Source organism: Notolepis coatsorum (genome assembly GCF_963971535.1).
Source record: "Notolepis coatsorum genome assembly, chromosome: 12".
In the NCBI taxonomy this organism is placed as follows: domain Eukaryota; kingdom Metazoa; phylum Chordata; class Actinopteri; order Aulopiformes; family Paralepididae; genus Notolepis; species Notolepis coatsorum.
In genome coordinates, this window is record NC_140176.1 from 8,777,221 (window position 1) to 8,794,267 (window position 17,047).

The following is a 17,047-nucleotide window of genomic DNA, read 5'->3' on the forward strand; positions in this document are numbered from 1 at the left end:
GAGTTGTGCTCTGTTAATTGGATACTCACATCATCAACCTGCTGTTCCAGCTTGGATTTGGCCTTGGTCAGAGTGTTGACTTTGTCCTCCTCACTCTGCAGGTCATCCAGTGTTTGCTGATGAGCCTCCTGAAGAGCTTTCTTCTCCTTGGTCAGCTTGGCAATGATTTCATCCAAAGCTGCCATCTCCTCAGTCAGGTTTTTAACCTAAAGAAATATAGTAGAGTGCATGTGTTAGCAAGCTTAGTACGTTTGTAATCATTGTTGTCATTTTGAAAACTGCTCAACACAAATGAATAGTAACTATACCTTGTTCTCAGTGGCATGCTTCTCCTTCTCCACTTTAGCCAGAGTGAGCTCCAGATCATCAATGTCTTTCTTGAGTTCTGAGCACTCATCCTCCAGCTTCCTCTTCTTAGACGTCAGTTCTGAATTCATCTCCTCTTCATCCTCCAGTCTCTCTGTCAGCTCCTTAGATTTGGCTTCAAGCTGAATCTTGCTTTTGATCAGACCCTCACATCGCTCTTCAGCATCTGAGAGACCGTCTTGTTCCTTTTTTTAAAACAATTTGATATTATTATTAGACATGTAGGTTAAACAACTTAAAACACCTTAAACACAATTAGACTTTGGTGTAACTCACAGTTTGGACTAGAAGTGTCAGGTCATTCTTCTCTTGGAGAAGTGAAACCATTTTTTCCTCCAGTTCCTTCCTTCGGGCATCAGTTTTGGCAAAAGCCTCTTTCAGCTTCACAAATTCTTCCTTCATGTTCTGCATCTCTTTCTCAGTCTCAGCTGATTTAAGCAGAGGCTTGATCTTGAAGAACATATTCATCCAGGGCCAATTCTTGACCCCCATGAAGGCGCGCACGTTCCACTGGATTATCAGTAAGGAATTCCTGTGAATAATATCAATATATCATGATATCGTAAAAGATTAATCTTTTTCTCAGTTTGAACAATCATGTACCAACCTGCGGTCTATAATTTTCCCAAACTCAGTTCTGGCAAGCGTCCCACGCATTTGGGCTTGCATTCCAGTGATGATGAGAGCCAGCCGGTCGTCTCTCATCTCCTCAAGCTGGCCCAGAAGGCCAGCCTTGAAGAACACCTAAAACATATAGATAACATTTCAAACTTCTCACTTTGTGCTAAATACCTCAAGGTTTCCCTCAAAGTTAAAAGAAAAATAAACTGTGCAAAATATCTTTGAATCTAAGCTATTTACAGAACCAACCTTAGTGTGTCCTAATCTATATTCATCATGGTTGATATCCAGAGAGCCCAACAGTTTTTCTGCTGCTTTCTTCATGTCCATGAACTGTCCCTCAGGGATAATATTGGGATTCAGGATGCGGTATCTGTACAGATCATACTATATCCATCAAACTGTAATTGATGTTGAGCAGAGGAAACCATGATTTTTTTTCTCCGTTTTTTCATACTTTACCTTTGTTTCATGTCAGCGTACTGGACCCTGTTGGGGAATCCTTTTCTGCAGATCCTGATGCCCTCCAGCACACCGTTACAACGCAGCTGGTGCATAACAAGGGGGTTCTCCATGTCCCCAGGAGTCTTGGTCTCATTGGGGATCAGGCAACGCACAAAGTGGGGATGAGTTGACTTCAGGTTGGTCATGAGTTTGTTCAAGTTCTCCTGTGGAAGCAACAGTATTCAGGAATTATACCATGTGACACTCAAATCTTTGCAGCTTTATGTCCTCAAACGCTGGTGTCTGATCCAAAAAGGTCAACTCAACTTACCCTGTGCAAAGCAGACACAGTCTGGAAGGAACCCCCCTTCTTCTTTTTACCCTTTTCCTGAGCTGGTGGAGCTTCTGATAGATAAAACAGCACAGGAAAGAAACTAAATGTTTATCCACCAGCCATATTGAATTTTAGTTAAGAGTCTGTTTGTCTGCCAAGTGTTAAGGGTATGTATTTCCCACCCTGGTTACCAATAACAACTTGAATATCTGCAGTGGATTTGATCTGTTTATGTATACAGTAAGTATTTTACCTCCTTCTGCACCAGCAAAACCAGCATAGAGCACACCCAGTAACTTCAGGTTTGACTTCTGGTAGAGTCCAACCACTGTCTCATTGAGAGGGTCCTTGTTCTTCACAAGCCAGTTGCCGATGTTGTAGTCAACAGTGCCAGCATAGTGAACCAGGGAGAAATGAGCCTCTGGTCTCCCCTTGATGATCTTGGGCCTCAGGAAGTTGGGGTTTTTACCCAGATGATGGTCATACAGCTTGGCCTTGAATGTATCATCACTGGCTTTGGGGAACATGCACTCCTCTTCAAGGATGGACATGATACCCATGGGCTGGTGGGAGGGAATGATTAAAAACAAATTGCTAATCAATAAAGTATATAACTTAAACAACACCCAATAAGTTGCATTTGATCAGAGTATAATTGGCAACACGACCGACATCAATACTTGGAATGACGATCAGATAATTGGAATATTCTTTTTGCAGTACATCATAGACAAGGCCGCCATTTTAAGTTTAAAAGTGACGTCAACGATCTACGGTTGTACGGTTTTTGCGATTTCTGAGGAATGTAACTCTCATTCACAAGTCGGCCTAGACCATGCAGAGTCACATATTCAACACGGTATAAAATGGGAATGTATTGATGAAAATGTTTCTGTTTTTTGCATCTTGATCGAAAGAAACTCAATGACAATCGACTATATTATTAGATCCATAGCTATAATATTTAATATAGTTTTAGCACTGCAAACACCGGCATGTACCCCCATTCATTACAGTGCTGGCACACACAGCCATATGCCCACAGCGACCTCTGGAGCCCAATGTGTAAAGCAGGGGTTCTCAACCTTTCTGCTGCCAAGGCACCCCTGTGTTCAATAAAATATTCCAGGGCACCCCTACATACGATAAAGACTTTTCCGGTCCTGTATTTTTTGCTACAATGATGACAAAAGTGCTTGCTTTCAAAATAATGTTTATTTAAGAAACCGGGAAACACATTTTTGTGTATATGCCTATATAATGCATTATTAACAGGTGTTTCAGGTCTAAATGGCTTAGTACTGTCGACATTACACTGCGTGTAGTAGTAAATCAAATAGCATATTTCTTTAAATAAAATTACAGAAAATTATCACTAAAGTGCTATCTGTTGCAGCTGCACACTTTTCCATAAAAATTGCATATTTGGATAAGTGTGACCATTTCTCAAACTGAAAATCATGTATTTTTTTTTAAATACAGAAAAGGATCACTAAAGTGCTATCTGTTGCAGCTGCACTGTTCTCCATACAAATAGCATATTTGGATAAGTTTGACCATTTCTCAAAAACAGAAAATCATGTATTTTTTTTTAAATACAGAAAAGGATCACCAAGTTACCATTTCTCAAAAAATATAAATAAATACAGAAAATAAGCACTTGTTCAGTCAGTGGACATTTCTAGCTCAATGCGAGGTCTGCTGCTGCTGGCTAATAATACGGTCAATACGTGGGGAGATCTTTGACAAGGCAACAACGCATGTCATCCTCAAGGCTCAACTTGGCCCTATATTTTGTTTTCAGAGCTGTCATGGATGAAAAGCCAGCTTCACACAGACTGTTTCTGTGTTTTATTAAATAATGATTTTCAGATTTTGAGAAATGGTCAAACTTATCCAAATATGGTATTTTCATGGAAAACAGTGCAGCTGCAACAGATAGTTTTCTGTAATCCAAAAAGAATAATAAAAAAAAAAAACGCTGGTGTAAAGGACTTGTAAACGAATAGATACCAACCTTCTCAATGAGTTCAATGCAGGCTGCCAAGTCCATGCCGAAGTCAATGAACTCCCACACAATTCCTTCTTTCTTGTACTCCTCTTGTTCCAGCACAAACATGTGGTGGTTGAAGAACTGCTGCAACCTCTCATTAGTGAAGTTGATGCACAGTTGCTCAAAGGTGTTGAACTGTAAAAGAGACCCATTTATATTTTACCCCTTTCTGCAGACACATTTGTATTGTGGCACAATTCTACTGTATGGCGTTCCTTTGTGGATGTCTAGTCTACATTTTTACTCACACAATAATTGTTATTTTAGGATATTCACTAGTGTGATTAATTCATAATAAGATAACATTTGACTTTACTACAACATTTTAATAAAACATTTTATTTTTAAGGAGGTTCAGTTATTTTCTGTTAAAGACCAATACAGTGATGTTAATTCAGTCAGAAAAAGCGTATTGTGGTATGTTAATGTCAGAAGAAGAAAAAAAAGAAAGATAACTAAATGCAGCTTCTGATGTATAGTTGGAGTTGTCTCTGAGCACAGCCAACTCTTAGTATGTTGAAGGGGAGATGTGAAGTTAGTATCATTCATAATACAGGAAGCCGATACAAATTCATGGGGTCAGTGTGATCAGTTGCTATGGGAGAGCGGACTGCCCATAAGCCCGATGGCCCATTATTCCGACAGCTCAATAATAAATTGTTCAGTCTATTGAGCTGTTGGAATATGGTTTGATTATGATGACAACCAGGAGGATAGTTTCTCAAGGGGATTTAGTCATATTTCAACAATACACACTATGCCATTTTGGGTAACTTTACAATGACATGCCTTCTGTTAAACAATGCAACGATATTGAAAAACATGATTTTCATTGTCCTGGTTCTTTACGTGAAGCTGTACTTGTACTTTAGGTACTCACATCAAAGATCTCAAAACCAGCAATGTCCAGTACACCAATGTAGAACTGGCGAGGTTGCTTGGTCTCCAGAGATTGGTTGATTCTGACGACCATCCAATTGAACATCTTCTCGTACACTGACTTGGACAGTGCACCAACAGCATAGTTTACCTAAAAGAATAGAGTAAGAATGATATATTTATATATATATATATATATATATATATATATATATATATATATATATATATATATATATATATATTAGGGATGCTCGATATTGGCTTTTTTTACCTATACCGATATTGTCCAACTCTTAACACATTCCCTGCCACGCACTTTCAGCATCTTATACCATTCTCTGCCAGTACTGTAAGTCTATGGAGATGTTCACCTTCTTTGCAGGGCTATAACTTTTTAAATTGTATTGCTAAATTGACATTACTATGGCCCATTCAACATCGATTATCTATCGTTCAGGATGTAGGAACTTTTTACTTTTTCATGCATACATTCATACGAAAATACGTCTAGAATATAAATAAATATAAATGTTTTTATCGTTTTCTGCAGTAATTCCTAGAACGTGAGATATCTGGCATAAACGCATATATAGATTATCAAATATAATTTTTTTTAACTGTACATGATCCTAAACGTTATGACTGATCATGCGCGGATGAACGGAGGGGGGGGGTCGTTTATAATTCCGTGATCGTCGTTAAATGCTTTATGTAGTATGGGTGATATATAGATCAGAGCAGTTTGCATGGATAATAATAAACAAACAGGCTGAAAGTAACGTCAACGTCCTCTTACCGTTGGGCGATGAGACTGGAGCAAAAAGATCCCAGTTATTTGATGGGGATCGAGTCGATCCATTTCCGGTTTGTATAATAATAATACACGCCCAAATCATGTAGATTATTGAGTCATGGCAGCGATCCATATCCACGGTGTGTGGCTAGAGTCCCGCAACGATATGCGAGTGGCCGGACGCATTTCGGAGACGCACCGAGATCCAACCGGCCATTTCCGGTTTGGCAACTCGCCGATCATCCACCAGGGGGCAGTATTGAAGCGTTGCAGAGTTGTGCCGAGTCCCACTGCACCAGACCAGGCTCCGTGAGGGATATATGAATAACATGGCGAAAATATGAAATATGATCTCAATAACGTCGTACGCCGTGGATTGGCAGAATTCGCATGAACTTGAAACACGTCGTACAACGGTATTGGCGCAGGATGTGTTAATTTCCGATACACCGATATCAACCGATACCGTTATATGCAGGGTTCCCAACCCCCCCCCCCCCCCCCCCCCCAAAAACGGAATAATTTCAGGTCATTAACATTACATATCTCTTGTTGTGTAATTAACACAACATTATGCATACTTTGACAATAAATAAAATAATAATTTGTTCTTACTTGCTTGCCTGGGTAAATAAAGGTTAAATAAATGTAAAAAATATATTTTTTTTTTTGAAAACCGATACCGATATTTTCCGATATCAAATTTGTATGCCAATATCGCCCGATAATATCGGTAGGCCGATAATATCGGACATCCCTAATATATATATAGGATAACTCCACCACTTGTTTATGCCATTGATATACCATTGATATGAGTTCATATATCAGTCCTTTGTTTAACATACTTTCCACTGTAAAGAATGATATTTAGTAGCCATTTGGTGCCCAAAGGTCCAGAGTATCTGGAGTGGCTGCCTTTGAGAATGTTTTATTGAGTGATGAAGACACTTTAAAAGTCATCAGTGTAGAACCACAGGTTAGCATGTAATTTTCATCAGATTTGTAGAGTTTCAAGGTGTTTAAAGTACATTTTCAGATACACTGAAAGTATGACGATGTGATTAGCCATTCGACACAGAATGGCTTCCAGCTATTTCTATGGAAAAGTAACAGTTTGATACGAACTCATATCGAGGTGAGAATGACATGGAACCCATTTCAAAAACGTAATTCTTTAACCGGGATATTAGCTAATACTGTGTGTATACTGTATATTATATATTGACTGTGTGACTGATTGTCACTATCTTACCTGATCAACACTCTGACCTTTGGTCACCCACTCATTTCCTACTTTGACCCTTGGGTGGCACAGAGCCTTGATAAAGTCAGCAGAGTTGAGGCCCATGAGGTATGCAGCTTTGTCAAGATCTGAAAAGGCAGTGTTTAGTTGTGCATGTGCTTGCAGCATATAGACTTCTCAACATTGATGATCCATCCAGCTCCCATGGCTATCGGTTATTAAAAGATTACGTCTAGCTTTGTTTGTGGTTGACACAGGCTGCTCACCTTGAATTAAGTCTTACCAAGTTCTCTCTTTGATAAAGCGGGGCTAAAGCCAAAACTAACTTAGCATTGCAGCACAGGTCTCCCAACATCACCAGCTTCAGTGCATTCTTGTTGGGGGTGTATGAAATTGCAACATCCCCTCCCTTAGTGTGGCTCTAAAAAAAGTATTTTTCATGTTCCCTCTCACCCAAATTGCTGGAGCTATTTTCAAAATAAGAGTTCTACTGTATTTATAGAGTGTAGCAAGGACCTGCTTGGAGTGGGTGGAGCAGAAGGATGCAAGTGATATTCTGAGCAAACATTTTTCACAAATATCGTATTAAAAGTATTTTGACCAAAACCCGCCTACAGCCCTCTCCAAGCCCATAATTTGAAGTTAAGATGAGGTTAACTTTTCTCTCAACACATACCTTCAGTTCCATCAGCTTCTGCCTGCTCCTCTCTTTGCTTCTGTTTGAACTTCATGTTGCCATAGTGCATGATGGCACCAGTCAGCTTGTAGATGCCGTTCTTCTCCTCTTGGGTGAAGCCCAGTACATCAAAGGCCTCCTGAAACACAAAGTAACGTGATCAGAGGAATAGTTAAGACATGATCAAACTAAGGCACATTATTTTTTATTTATTTACTTATTACTTATTGTTTAACTTACATCAGTGAGAACTAGCTCATCAGAATCATCAATGGAAGCAACAGTTGTCTGTCCTTGAGAGATGAACTGGTAGTCGTATGGGTTGTTGGTAATAAGCAGCATATCTGTAAACACATTAGATGTTTGTTTCATTATTTTTTTGTTCTTTTTTTCTAACATTTACTTTTTTTTTAATATATATTGAGACAATTGTAATATACATTTATGTTTTATTGTAGCATTTAGTATAGAAATAACTAACATTGTAACTCATTAGTTTATTGGACCTTGTCTGTTCATTACCTCTGCTTAGGAGGGTATTTTCACCCCTGTGTGTATCTGTTAATATTTTTGTTTGTGAACAAGACTTGAAGAGCAATGGCCAGATTGCCATACAATTTGCTGTGAAGATTCATGAACCTGAGAGGAAGACACCTATTGATTTTCTTGTAGTGTCATCATCAGGACACTTTCTATTTTAAAATGAGTGTATCCCCTGACCTGTTACATAGTCACAATACCCGTAAATGCAGTTCCCCATGGATAACACATTTACCTTTTCCAATAGGAAATCCTATTTCATTTTTTCTACCCTTTTATTGATAATTTTGAAAATATATTTCCCCCTACTTCTCCTGGGCTATTCACCTGATTCTCATAACACTTGTGTGTGGCACCCAGGAACCAACATCTTTATACATATTATATACAGAGTTTATAGCCCAAACATTTTAAACCTTGGCAGATATCTGCACTCTACTGAGTGCATTCGTCTAGTGCAAGTAAGCAACAGTTAGTTTGTGACCATTCTCAAATACTATGATTATAATTAGGGATGTCCGATATTATCGGCCTACCGATATTATCGGCCGATATTGGCATTAAAATGTGATATAGGAAATTATCGGTATCGGTTTAATTTTTTTTTTTTTAAACCTTTATTTACCCAGGCAAGCAAGTAAGAACAAATTCTGATTTTATTTATTGTCAAAGGTATGCATAATGTTGCGTTAATTACACGACAAGAGATATGTAATGTTAATTACCTGAAATGTTTCAGTTGTTTGGGGGGGAAACCCTGCATATATCGGTATCGGTTGATATCGGTATCGGAAATTAAGAGTTGGACAATATTGGTATATCGGTATCGGTAAAAAAGCCAATATCGAACATCCCTATAATAATTATGATATATTTTCAGAATTCAATAATGTACGTTTTATGGCTGTCCCCGACTAAGGATTTGTATAGTCGACTTGTAGTCGCCAAAATTAGCCGATAGTCGACTATTAGTCGACTATGAAAAAAATTAAATAAAAAATAAATAAAAAAAAGTATAATTCTTTTTTTTATTTGTTATCGTTCCATTTGGGCTGTGGGGGTGCTTAATGTCTGAGGGAGTCGACTGAAGGCTTCTTGTTCTCTGCGAAAGCATGCAATTGGTCCACTGATGGATACATCTTGATATTTGTCTAGTCTAGTGTGTTCATTAGATGGGTGAAATCCTCTTTCAGTGCCTCTGTGCCTGTTTTCTTAGGCAGGCCTCTGGTATGCGTGCCATTAGCGTTAGCCATGCTTCTAGGCCTCTTTTCTTTTGGAAAGAATGATAAAAAATAATAATAATAATAATAATAATAATAATAATAATAATAATAATAATTATTATTATTATTATTATTATTATTATTATTATTATTATTATTATTATTATTATTATTATTATATATTTTGCATTCGACTAAGAGGTTGGCAGCCGACTACGGCTCATTTAGATCGATTAGTCGACTCTTCTACTAATAGGGGTCAGCCCTAGTATGTTTTCTTTTGTTAGTTTTAGTTTTTAGTTAATTGAGCTGTAAGAGTTTAGATGGCTTAGAAATAGTAAATTGCTTTAAGACATAGACTACCGTATCGTTTGTAAAATGATTGCTTCTGGTGGCGCTATTTACTGTGTTAATTTATCATTGCACAATCTAGAGCCTTAATACTAACCCAACAGTTCTGGTTTCTTTTGAGACAGGATCTGGTAGAAAATGTGGTAGTCTCTCTCAGCCTTCAGCTGATAAGTGACACGGGACTTCTCCAGAAGATCTAACCAGAATAAAATAAGTGCATATTACAGTCACAACTCCTTCTAGTCTAAAACTTAGGGTATATTTGATAGTCTGTTAAATGCATTCTTAACGTACAAGTTTCAACGTCAGCAGATGCCAGCTTTCCGCTGACTCCAAAATGGATTCGGATAAATTTACCCTGTAGACAATTGCAAACATGATTATTTATATAGATTGTTGATATATGTATATACTGTATGAAGATCTTTTCACAGGCTTGATCAATGTACACTACATCAATGTACTTACAAATCTGGAGGAGTTGTCATTCCTGATGGTCTTGGCATTACCAAAAGCCTCCAGAGCAGGGTTGGCCTGGATGATTTGATCCTCCAGTGAAACCTAGAAATAAACATACATGGTGTGTTGTACATATTCACTTTATTTCTGATCAAAAGGGTAAATAATACACTATCTTTCTTTGCATGGCTATTGCCCCTACCTTTTCGACAGCGCCCTTCTTGCCAGCAGCTGCAATGCTGGCAAGGTACTGGATGACTCTCTTGGTGTTTACAGTCTTTCCAGCACCAGATTCTCCACTAATTAGAAATATTACATATAATAATATTTACATCTCAGAAAAAGTATGTGTTGAAATTAAATGGCAGTTTGTGGATTCATGTTAAGGTAATTAGACTTACGTGATCAGGACAGACTGGTTTTCTCTGTCTGTTGAAAGGAATCAGTAAAACTCATTTTAGATAGCGTACAGTATTGGTAATGTAATGTAAAAAAAAAAAGAAAAAAGAAAGCTTACCTGACAACATGTACTGGTAGGCATTGTCAGAGATGGAGAAGATGTGAGGAGGAGCTTCAGTCCTCTTCTTGCCTCTGTAGGCATTGACCACTGACTGATCGTACACTGGTAGCCACTTGTAGGGGTTGACAGTCACACAGAACAGCCCTGAGTAGGTCTGGGGAGGAAAAGGGAGAACTTGCTGACTAGTTTTATTCATTTTAATGACTGCTTGGTTAAGTTGAGGTTGCTTCAGATCTTAACTCACATAGATCATCCAGGCTGCGTAACGCTCTTTGAGGTTAAACAGCACAGCAGGCTCATGGAGGAAGGTGAACATCGCCATGTCTTCAATTTTATCATACTTTGGCGGGTTCTGGGGGTGGCAGTCAACTTCCTTGACAGTCACTTCCTGATGATTGAAGGGACAGAAATGTTTGTCTCATCAAGATTCAACATGTTTAATAGATTATATGAATTAGTTACAGCACAGACATGTGGTTGCCGAGTTTATTACTGCTATAATATTATTTAATATTATAACATTATTCAGTTATATAAATATAAGTACATTCTCCCAAATCCTTCCTTGCCTGTTTATTCCATCAAACACCTTGGAAATGTACCAACACCGGATGTATTGAATAATCTCTTAACAGATATCATCTAACCCGGACCAAACCCTGGCAGCACATCACCCCCACCCTCAACCACATCCACTGGCTCCCCATCAAATCCCGCATCACCTACAAAACCCTCCTGCTCACCTACAAATCCTTCACGCTCTGACACCTCAGTACCTCACTGACCTCCTCCACCCCTACACTCAGTCACGGTCCCTACGATCCACGGACACTGGTCAGCTCTCCATCCCCTGAACCAGACTGCGGACCTTCGGGGACAGAGCTTTCAGTGTGGCAGCTCCCACCCTCTGGAACTCCCTCCCCGCAGAACTCCGCAACACCCCAACTCTGGACTCATTCAAAAAACTGCTCAAAACCCACCTCTTCAACTTGGCCTTTAACCCCTAATCTAATGTATATGTTGTGTCTGTCCACTGTCTGTTACTTTGTTATCCCCCCCCCCCCCTATGTAAAGCGACCCTGGGTCTCTTGAAAGGCAAAAAATTATATAAAATTAAGTTATTAACACTTTGGGTGCCGGGAAATGCTTAAACACGTCATTCCCGGCCATGCTCAAGTTGCCGAAGACGCTTTACAGCGTCTTTAATATCAATATTTCAAAAATCTGGGATCGGATTCATATGTCCCCTCCGCTGGCCTGAGATCCACCAGGAGGACCCACTGAGCTCTCTGGCGGTTCAGGACCGCCATCTGGTGGCCGATCGGCGCAATCGCTTAACAGGAAGTGCCGTAGAGGTTGTGCTGGACGGCCGTATTACTTCCGGGCACTCGGTACATGTCCCGGGACTCTGGCTCGTCACACTACATAGCGATCGATTGCCAATAACTCGATAAACAACATGATTTGGACATATATACCATTATACAAGCTGGAGATGGACCGGGTAAATCTACATCCCATAATGATAAAATTTCTACTCTACGATGATCGCCCAACGGCGCGCGGAGACTGGGGTGAGTTTTAGCGTGTAAAGTTACCGTCTTCGATACTAACTGCTATTATCAACATTTGACCCACATTAGATGATTGGTATAACGCTGCCCACGGAATTATAAACGCCCCCTAGCCCATCCGGTCAACATCAGATGACGTGTAGTAACTTCTAGAAGTACGTCTAGTTGGAATTTTTTATATCGCGCTGATTGCCATAAAACTGTATTGCATCATCAATATAATGTATTTGGGGCTATAGATCACGTTCTGGAGAAAGCTGCAGAAAGAGATGAAAACATACTTATACATTAGACCAGGGGTGGCCAACCAGTCAGAGACTAAGAGCCACAAAAAAATGACTGTGGTACCACAAAGAGCCACACCATATACCAGCATTTCTCAACCTTTTTTTTCAGTCACGGCACCCTTCATGTGTTTATAGGTCTCACCCTCTGGCCTCTGAAGTTGCTAATGTCTTTTTTATTTGGGCCTCACAGGGTTAAAAGTACCCTGTGAGACCCACGGTTGCAAAATAACAAAATCACTTTTAGCCATTTAAAAAAATAATGTTTATTTAAAAAATGTTAAAGGGGAACTATTTTACTATTTCTTTCACTATTTGGGCACTTTTACACAATTCCTGTGAGTCTATGGAACACCTAGGTTTTTTTCAAAAAAAATGCATTGTTTTGTATTTCTAATCAAGTACTAAAAACCGCATTTTTCTACCTCAAGATCTTAAGCCGTTTTGAGGCTGGGCTCCAACCACTGTGTGGCCTGGTGCCAACTGCCACATCAACTGCCACATTATTATGCAGCTGAGAAATCTCTGACATCACAGATATGCACATTTTCAGATGACTCAGTTCAGTGAGGGTGAATATTGTGAGAGGAGAATTGGAAGAATTCGCCAATATGAGAATTAGAGACATATATCCTATTAATATAAGTCCACATAGCTAAGAAACAATGGTAAACACTGAAAAAAGCCATTTATAAGATAGTTCCCATTTAAGCACATGTATAGTCAATTGGTCCTGTTGTTCAGCCTCACAATGCTATTTGATAATAAATGTGTTTATATGTCCCACCCTCTGGCCTCTGAAGTTGCTAATTTCTTTTTAATTTGGGCCTCACAGGGTTAACCTCTTAAGCCCGAGATATACAGTAAAAGTGTATATTTTCAGCATTATGTTTGTTTACCAATTATTTTAACTGTTATTAGTGAAATATAAGATTATAGAAATCTCAGGGCATTGAGTCGGAAACCGGCGCATATTGACAGGAGGAAGTGGCACAGCCAAAAGTGAGTGTAGTCTTTTGAAGGAAGAGACTCAGGGCTTTCAAATTTCGAAAAACTACCCTACCCAGCTCACACCAGCCCCTGTCAATCATCTGACTTCTGGATTAACTTTTTAATTTCTCTTATTTTTTGGGATTATCTCCCACAAACCTGAACGTTATTGCCATAAAACAGAACGCAGTTAGTTTCTCTACCTTTCTGTGAACGTCTTGCAAAAAACGGTGTTGCAATATGATGAAAAATGGTGGAGAAATTTACATTATAAAAAAGATGGCAGAATTCAGTACTGTATCTACAAAACCTTCTGTTTAATCATCTTCCCTTTATTCTTTTGCTTATATTTTTCAGGTCTGGTCAATTTTAGCATGGTGTTATTTACAGTCAAAGATAATTTTTTTTTTAAATAGAATTGATATTCTCCTTTGGTTCATTACAATTTACTCAAGCCTAGTAACAGACACACTATTTCTGACACTGATCCATATATGTCCCTAGATTCAGATACCAAGAACATGCAAATGGACCATTTAAAAAAAAATTAAATGTTTATTCTACGTCCTTATGGAATGAGTGACATAAAAAAAAAAAAAAAAAAAAAGTAAAAAAAAAAAAAAAAATGGAAGAGCCGCACATTGACGGGCAAAGAGCCGCATGCGGCTCGCGAGCCGCGGGTTGGCCACCCCTGCATTAGACCATACTTTACTATGAATATGTGAATGAAAAAGTTTAACGTTGCTACACAATGAACAATACATATAGGACTTTGAATGGGCCCTAATAATGGCAATGTAGCAATAGAATTTAAAAAGTTATAGCCCTGCAAAGAAGGGGACTTTCTCTATAGACAAATAGAGCCGGCAACCTACGGTTGATAATGAATTTAACCCATGGCAGCCAAAGTGTTAATATTATTATTATTATTATTATTATTATTATTATTATTATTATTATTATTATTATCTGGGGTTATGATACAGCTGGTCCCCAGGCAAACAGCTGTTCTTATTGTTAGTATGCTGAGGTCTTCTGAGTTGAAGACTTGTGATTTCAAATATGTTAACAGTGGTTTTGGCGTGATGATCCAGTGTCATGTGCCTTGACAGATTTAGAATGTTTCAGTTACAATGAAAGACTATGGCAATGATTCATAAGCACAACATCACTACCATTTTGTCCCAATGTCTATAGAAAAAGATGCCAAAAATATCCAGAAATATTAAAGGCTATCAAGATAAGAATGTATAATACATACTAGAGTAGTGTATTTTAAGCAAGATGTGTTTTTCTTTCCATTAAAATGTTACCAGCATTGTAAACATGAATAAAGGATTAAAGTTTCAGTTTACAGTATAGAGTGTGTTCGAAAATTCCATTAACTGAAGAGTCTCGGTTGAATGAGGTTGACACATTTTTTTTTATCCACTTTTTCTCCCATTTTATATTTTTCTCCCATCCCAATTTCGTATCGTCCAAATCAACCCTCCCCTGTCTCGAACGCTGTTTCTTGCCTCCCACAAGCCGGCTGCAATGTGGACTAAGTAATACATAGCACGAGTCCCCTCCGATACTCGAGGTAACAGCAGTCGCATCTTTTCACCTGCGCTGCGCGATCTTTCAGCGTCAGGGGTCTGCGCTTTGGAGGGGCGCCCCCCCCTATCGCTTCCTGATTCTACTGCGCAGGCGCACCAACCGACCTGTAGGAGTCGCTGTCCACAACCGATCCCCACCCATCAGTTTCCCACCCCCTAATACTGCCAATGTGTATTAGTACGGACGACCAGCTAAACTGAAAGCAATGTGGAGCGCTGGGCTCGAACAGGCGAACCCAGCGTCTCCAGCATTCGTGGTGAGCGCCTTGCCCACTGCACCACGTAGCCGCCCTAGGTTGACACATTTTCAAATGTCTTTATTTTTTAATGTTAGCTTAAAACGCAAACCATTTGAATCACAAGGTGGTTGTACCCTAGGCTGTCATTTAAAATTACGAGGGTTGGAATTAGAATGTTACAAATGCATTGAAATTACTTATATGAATTGCAGCAAATCTTCCCTGGATTAATAAAGGACTTTTTCTTTTTTTTATATATATATATAATAATAAAAGGTTTTGCTAAAAAAGGGTCAGCAGCACTGATGGGCAGAAACATCGTCAACCATGTGAAGTAAAACACAGAAGTGCAGGAACCTTATCAAGTGTCCTGGTTCAGCAAATACTTTTTTGTGCATATACACTGGTCTTTAAACAGTATTCTAAACATACCTTTTCGTCGTATGTCATAACGGTGACTTGGTCCCCGTCTCTGCTTTGGACTCTGGCCTTGACGTACTCCACGTCTGGGTAAGCTATAAAGCACTCCCTTTTCATGTCAAAGGGGCGAGTCTGGGCCTCCAGACGCTCCATGTCTGACTTTCGCAGATAGGAAGCTGCGGCCCCGAACTCTGCCATGACAGCGTCACCCATTCTGAAATCTGTAAAGGATCAGGACCATTTAAATCAAATCAACAAAATGGGGAAGTTCCAAAACTACAAATGCATTGAATGGCAGTAGTTTTTGTTCGTGGATTATTTTTTTCTTTTTAAGGAAACATCTCATGAACTCCTCCTCCATTGTAGCATCTCCCATTGCTGCGGTTGTAGAGATTTAATTGAAAGATATGATCCAAAGATATGGATAATTCCCAGAATCTAAACGTCAAAATGGGGAGCTTGTCTATTAAAGGGGCACTTCACCAAAAAACAATGCTGATTTATTTTGCACATAAGCTGTCAATTCAAATGATTGCATCACTAATGCACTTACTTGGATAATTCGGATAATCTGCCTAGGGTACTACTAACCTCCCTCTAAATATTGTATAAATACTGATCCCTGTTAATTCAATCATGACAGTAACCATTATGTCCTCTGCTTCCTTTTGGATAATTTCATTACAGTACATCTCCTCGCAGTTTGTAATGTATGAACAGTCACTCAAAAATAATAGAATAAATGCCTAAACACAAACTCTAAAAACTCAAACTCAAAATTTCACCAATTGAGACTGCAAAGCAAATGAGTTATGTACTTTGTAAAAGCCAAAATGTGAATGTCTCCGGCTTTCTCTGTCAATTTTTTATTAAGTTCATTCAAATATAAATTTTGGTTGAAAAACAAGATTAAGATTCTTACCAGTTTACTTGTCCTCCCTTTGACGCGGGGTGGTTTCTGTGGACTTTCTTCAAGATAAATAACAGAGTCAATACCACAAAACGATTAACCAGATATAATCCAGTGTAATTTTTCACTTTCACCAACAAAACACATCAGTGATTACCTGCAGTTGTTCTCCCCAGGTCTCCATCCCTCTCTCCTCCCTATCCCTCTTTATATACGTCCCATAGGCAGCTCTCTGACATGCGGCAGCCCTACAAGGAAATGCCAGGAGGGGAAAATAGATGATCTGTATTTCTGGAGCTACTGTATAGGTGTGAACAACATGACACTTCTAACACTCAACCATTGGATTCTCACCTTGATTTGCACGAGGTCGTCTTAGGTCAGGACATGCATCAATTTCAACCATCTCCTTCTAATGCAATAGGAAAGAAAGACAGTGATTTCTGATTAATAATTATACTGCAGATAATTGAAAAGAATATATTATAATTCGTTTTTTGTTCGTTATTAACAAACATATGTTG

At 38.9% G+C, this 17,047-nt stretch overlaps 1 protein-coding gene across 1 annotated transcript in view; it reads right to left on the bottom strand.

The window, feature by feature from the left end:
• Positions 1-15,826, bottom strand: part of LOC311237596 (myosin-7-like) — a gene marked incomplete at both ends in the record, with an annotated part of 46,395 nt that extends 30,569 nt beyond the window's left edge. Inside the window, 21 exons of the mRNA XM_084325537.1 lie at positions 30-206; positions 309-551; positions 643-898; positions 974-1,110; positions 1,237-1,360; positions 1,450-1,655; positions 1,763-1,836; positions 2,019-2,328; positions 3,783-3,953; positions 4,699-4,848; positions 6,749-6,867; positions 7,416-7,554; positions 7,656-7,759; positions 9,627-9,725; positions 9,824-9,887; positions 9,998-10,090; positions 10,191-10,287; positions 10,390-10,417; positions 10,506-10,662; positions 10,753-10,896; positions 15,626-15,826. Coding sequence (XP_084181663.1) covers positions 30-206; positions 309-551; positions 643-898; positions 974-1,110; positions 1,237-1,360; positions 1,450-1,655; positions 1,763-1,836; positions 2,019-2,328; positions 3,783-3,953; positions 4,699-4,848; positions 6,749-6,867; positions 7,416-7,554; positions 7,656-7,759; positions 9,627-9,725; positions 9,824-9,887; positions 9,998-10,090; positions 10,191-10,287; positions 10,390-10,417; positions 10,506-10,662; positions 10,753-10,896; positions 15,626-15,826 — 3,093 coding nt within the window. The remainder of the gene's footprint in view (positions 1-29; positions 207-308; positions 552-642; positions 899-973; positions 1,111-1,236; positions 1,361-1,449; positions 1,656-1,762; positions 1,837-2,018; positions 2,329-3,782; positions 3,954-4,698; positions 4,849-6,748; positions 6,868-7,415; positions 7,555-7,655; positions 7,760-9,626; positions 9,726-9,823; positions 9,888-9,997; positions 10,091-10,190; positions 10,288-10,389; positions 10,418-10,505; positions 10,663-10,752; positions 10,897-15,625) is intronic.
• Between the last annotated feature and the right edge of the window lie 1,221 nt (positions 15,827-17,047).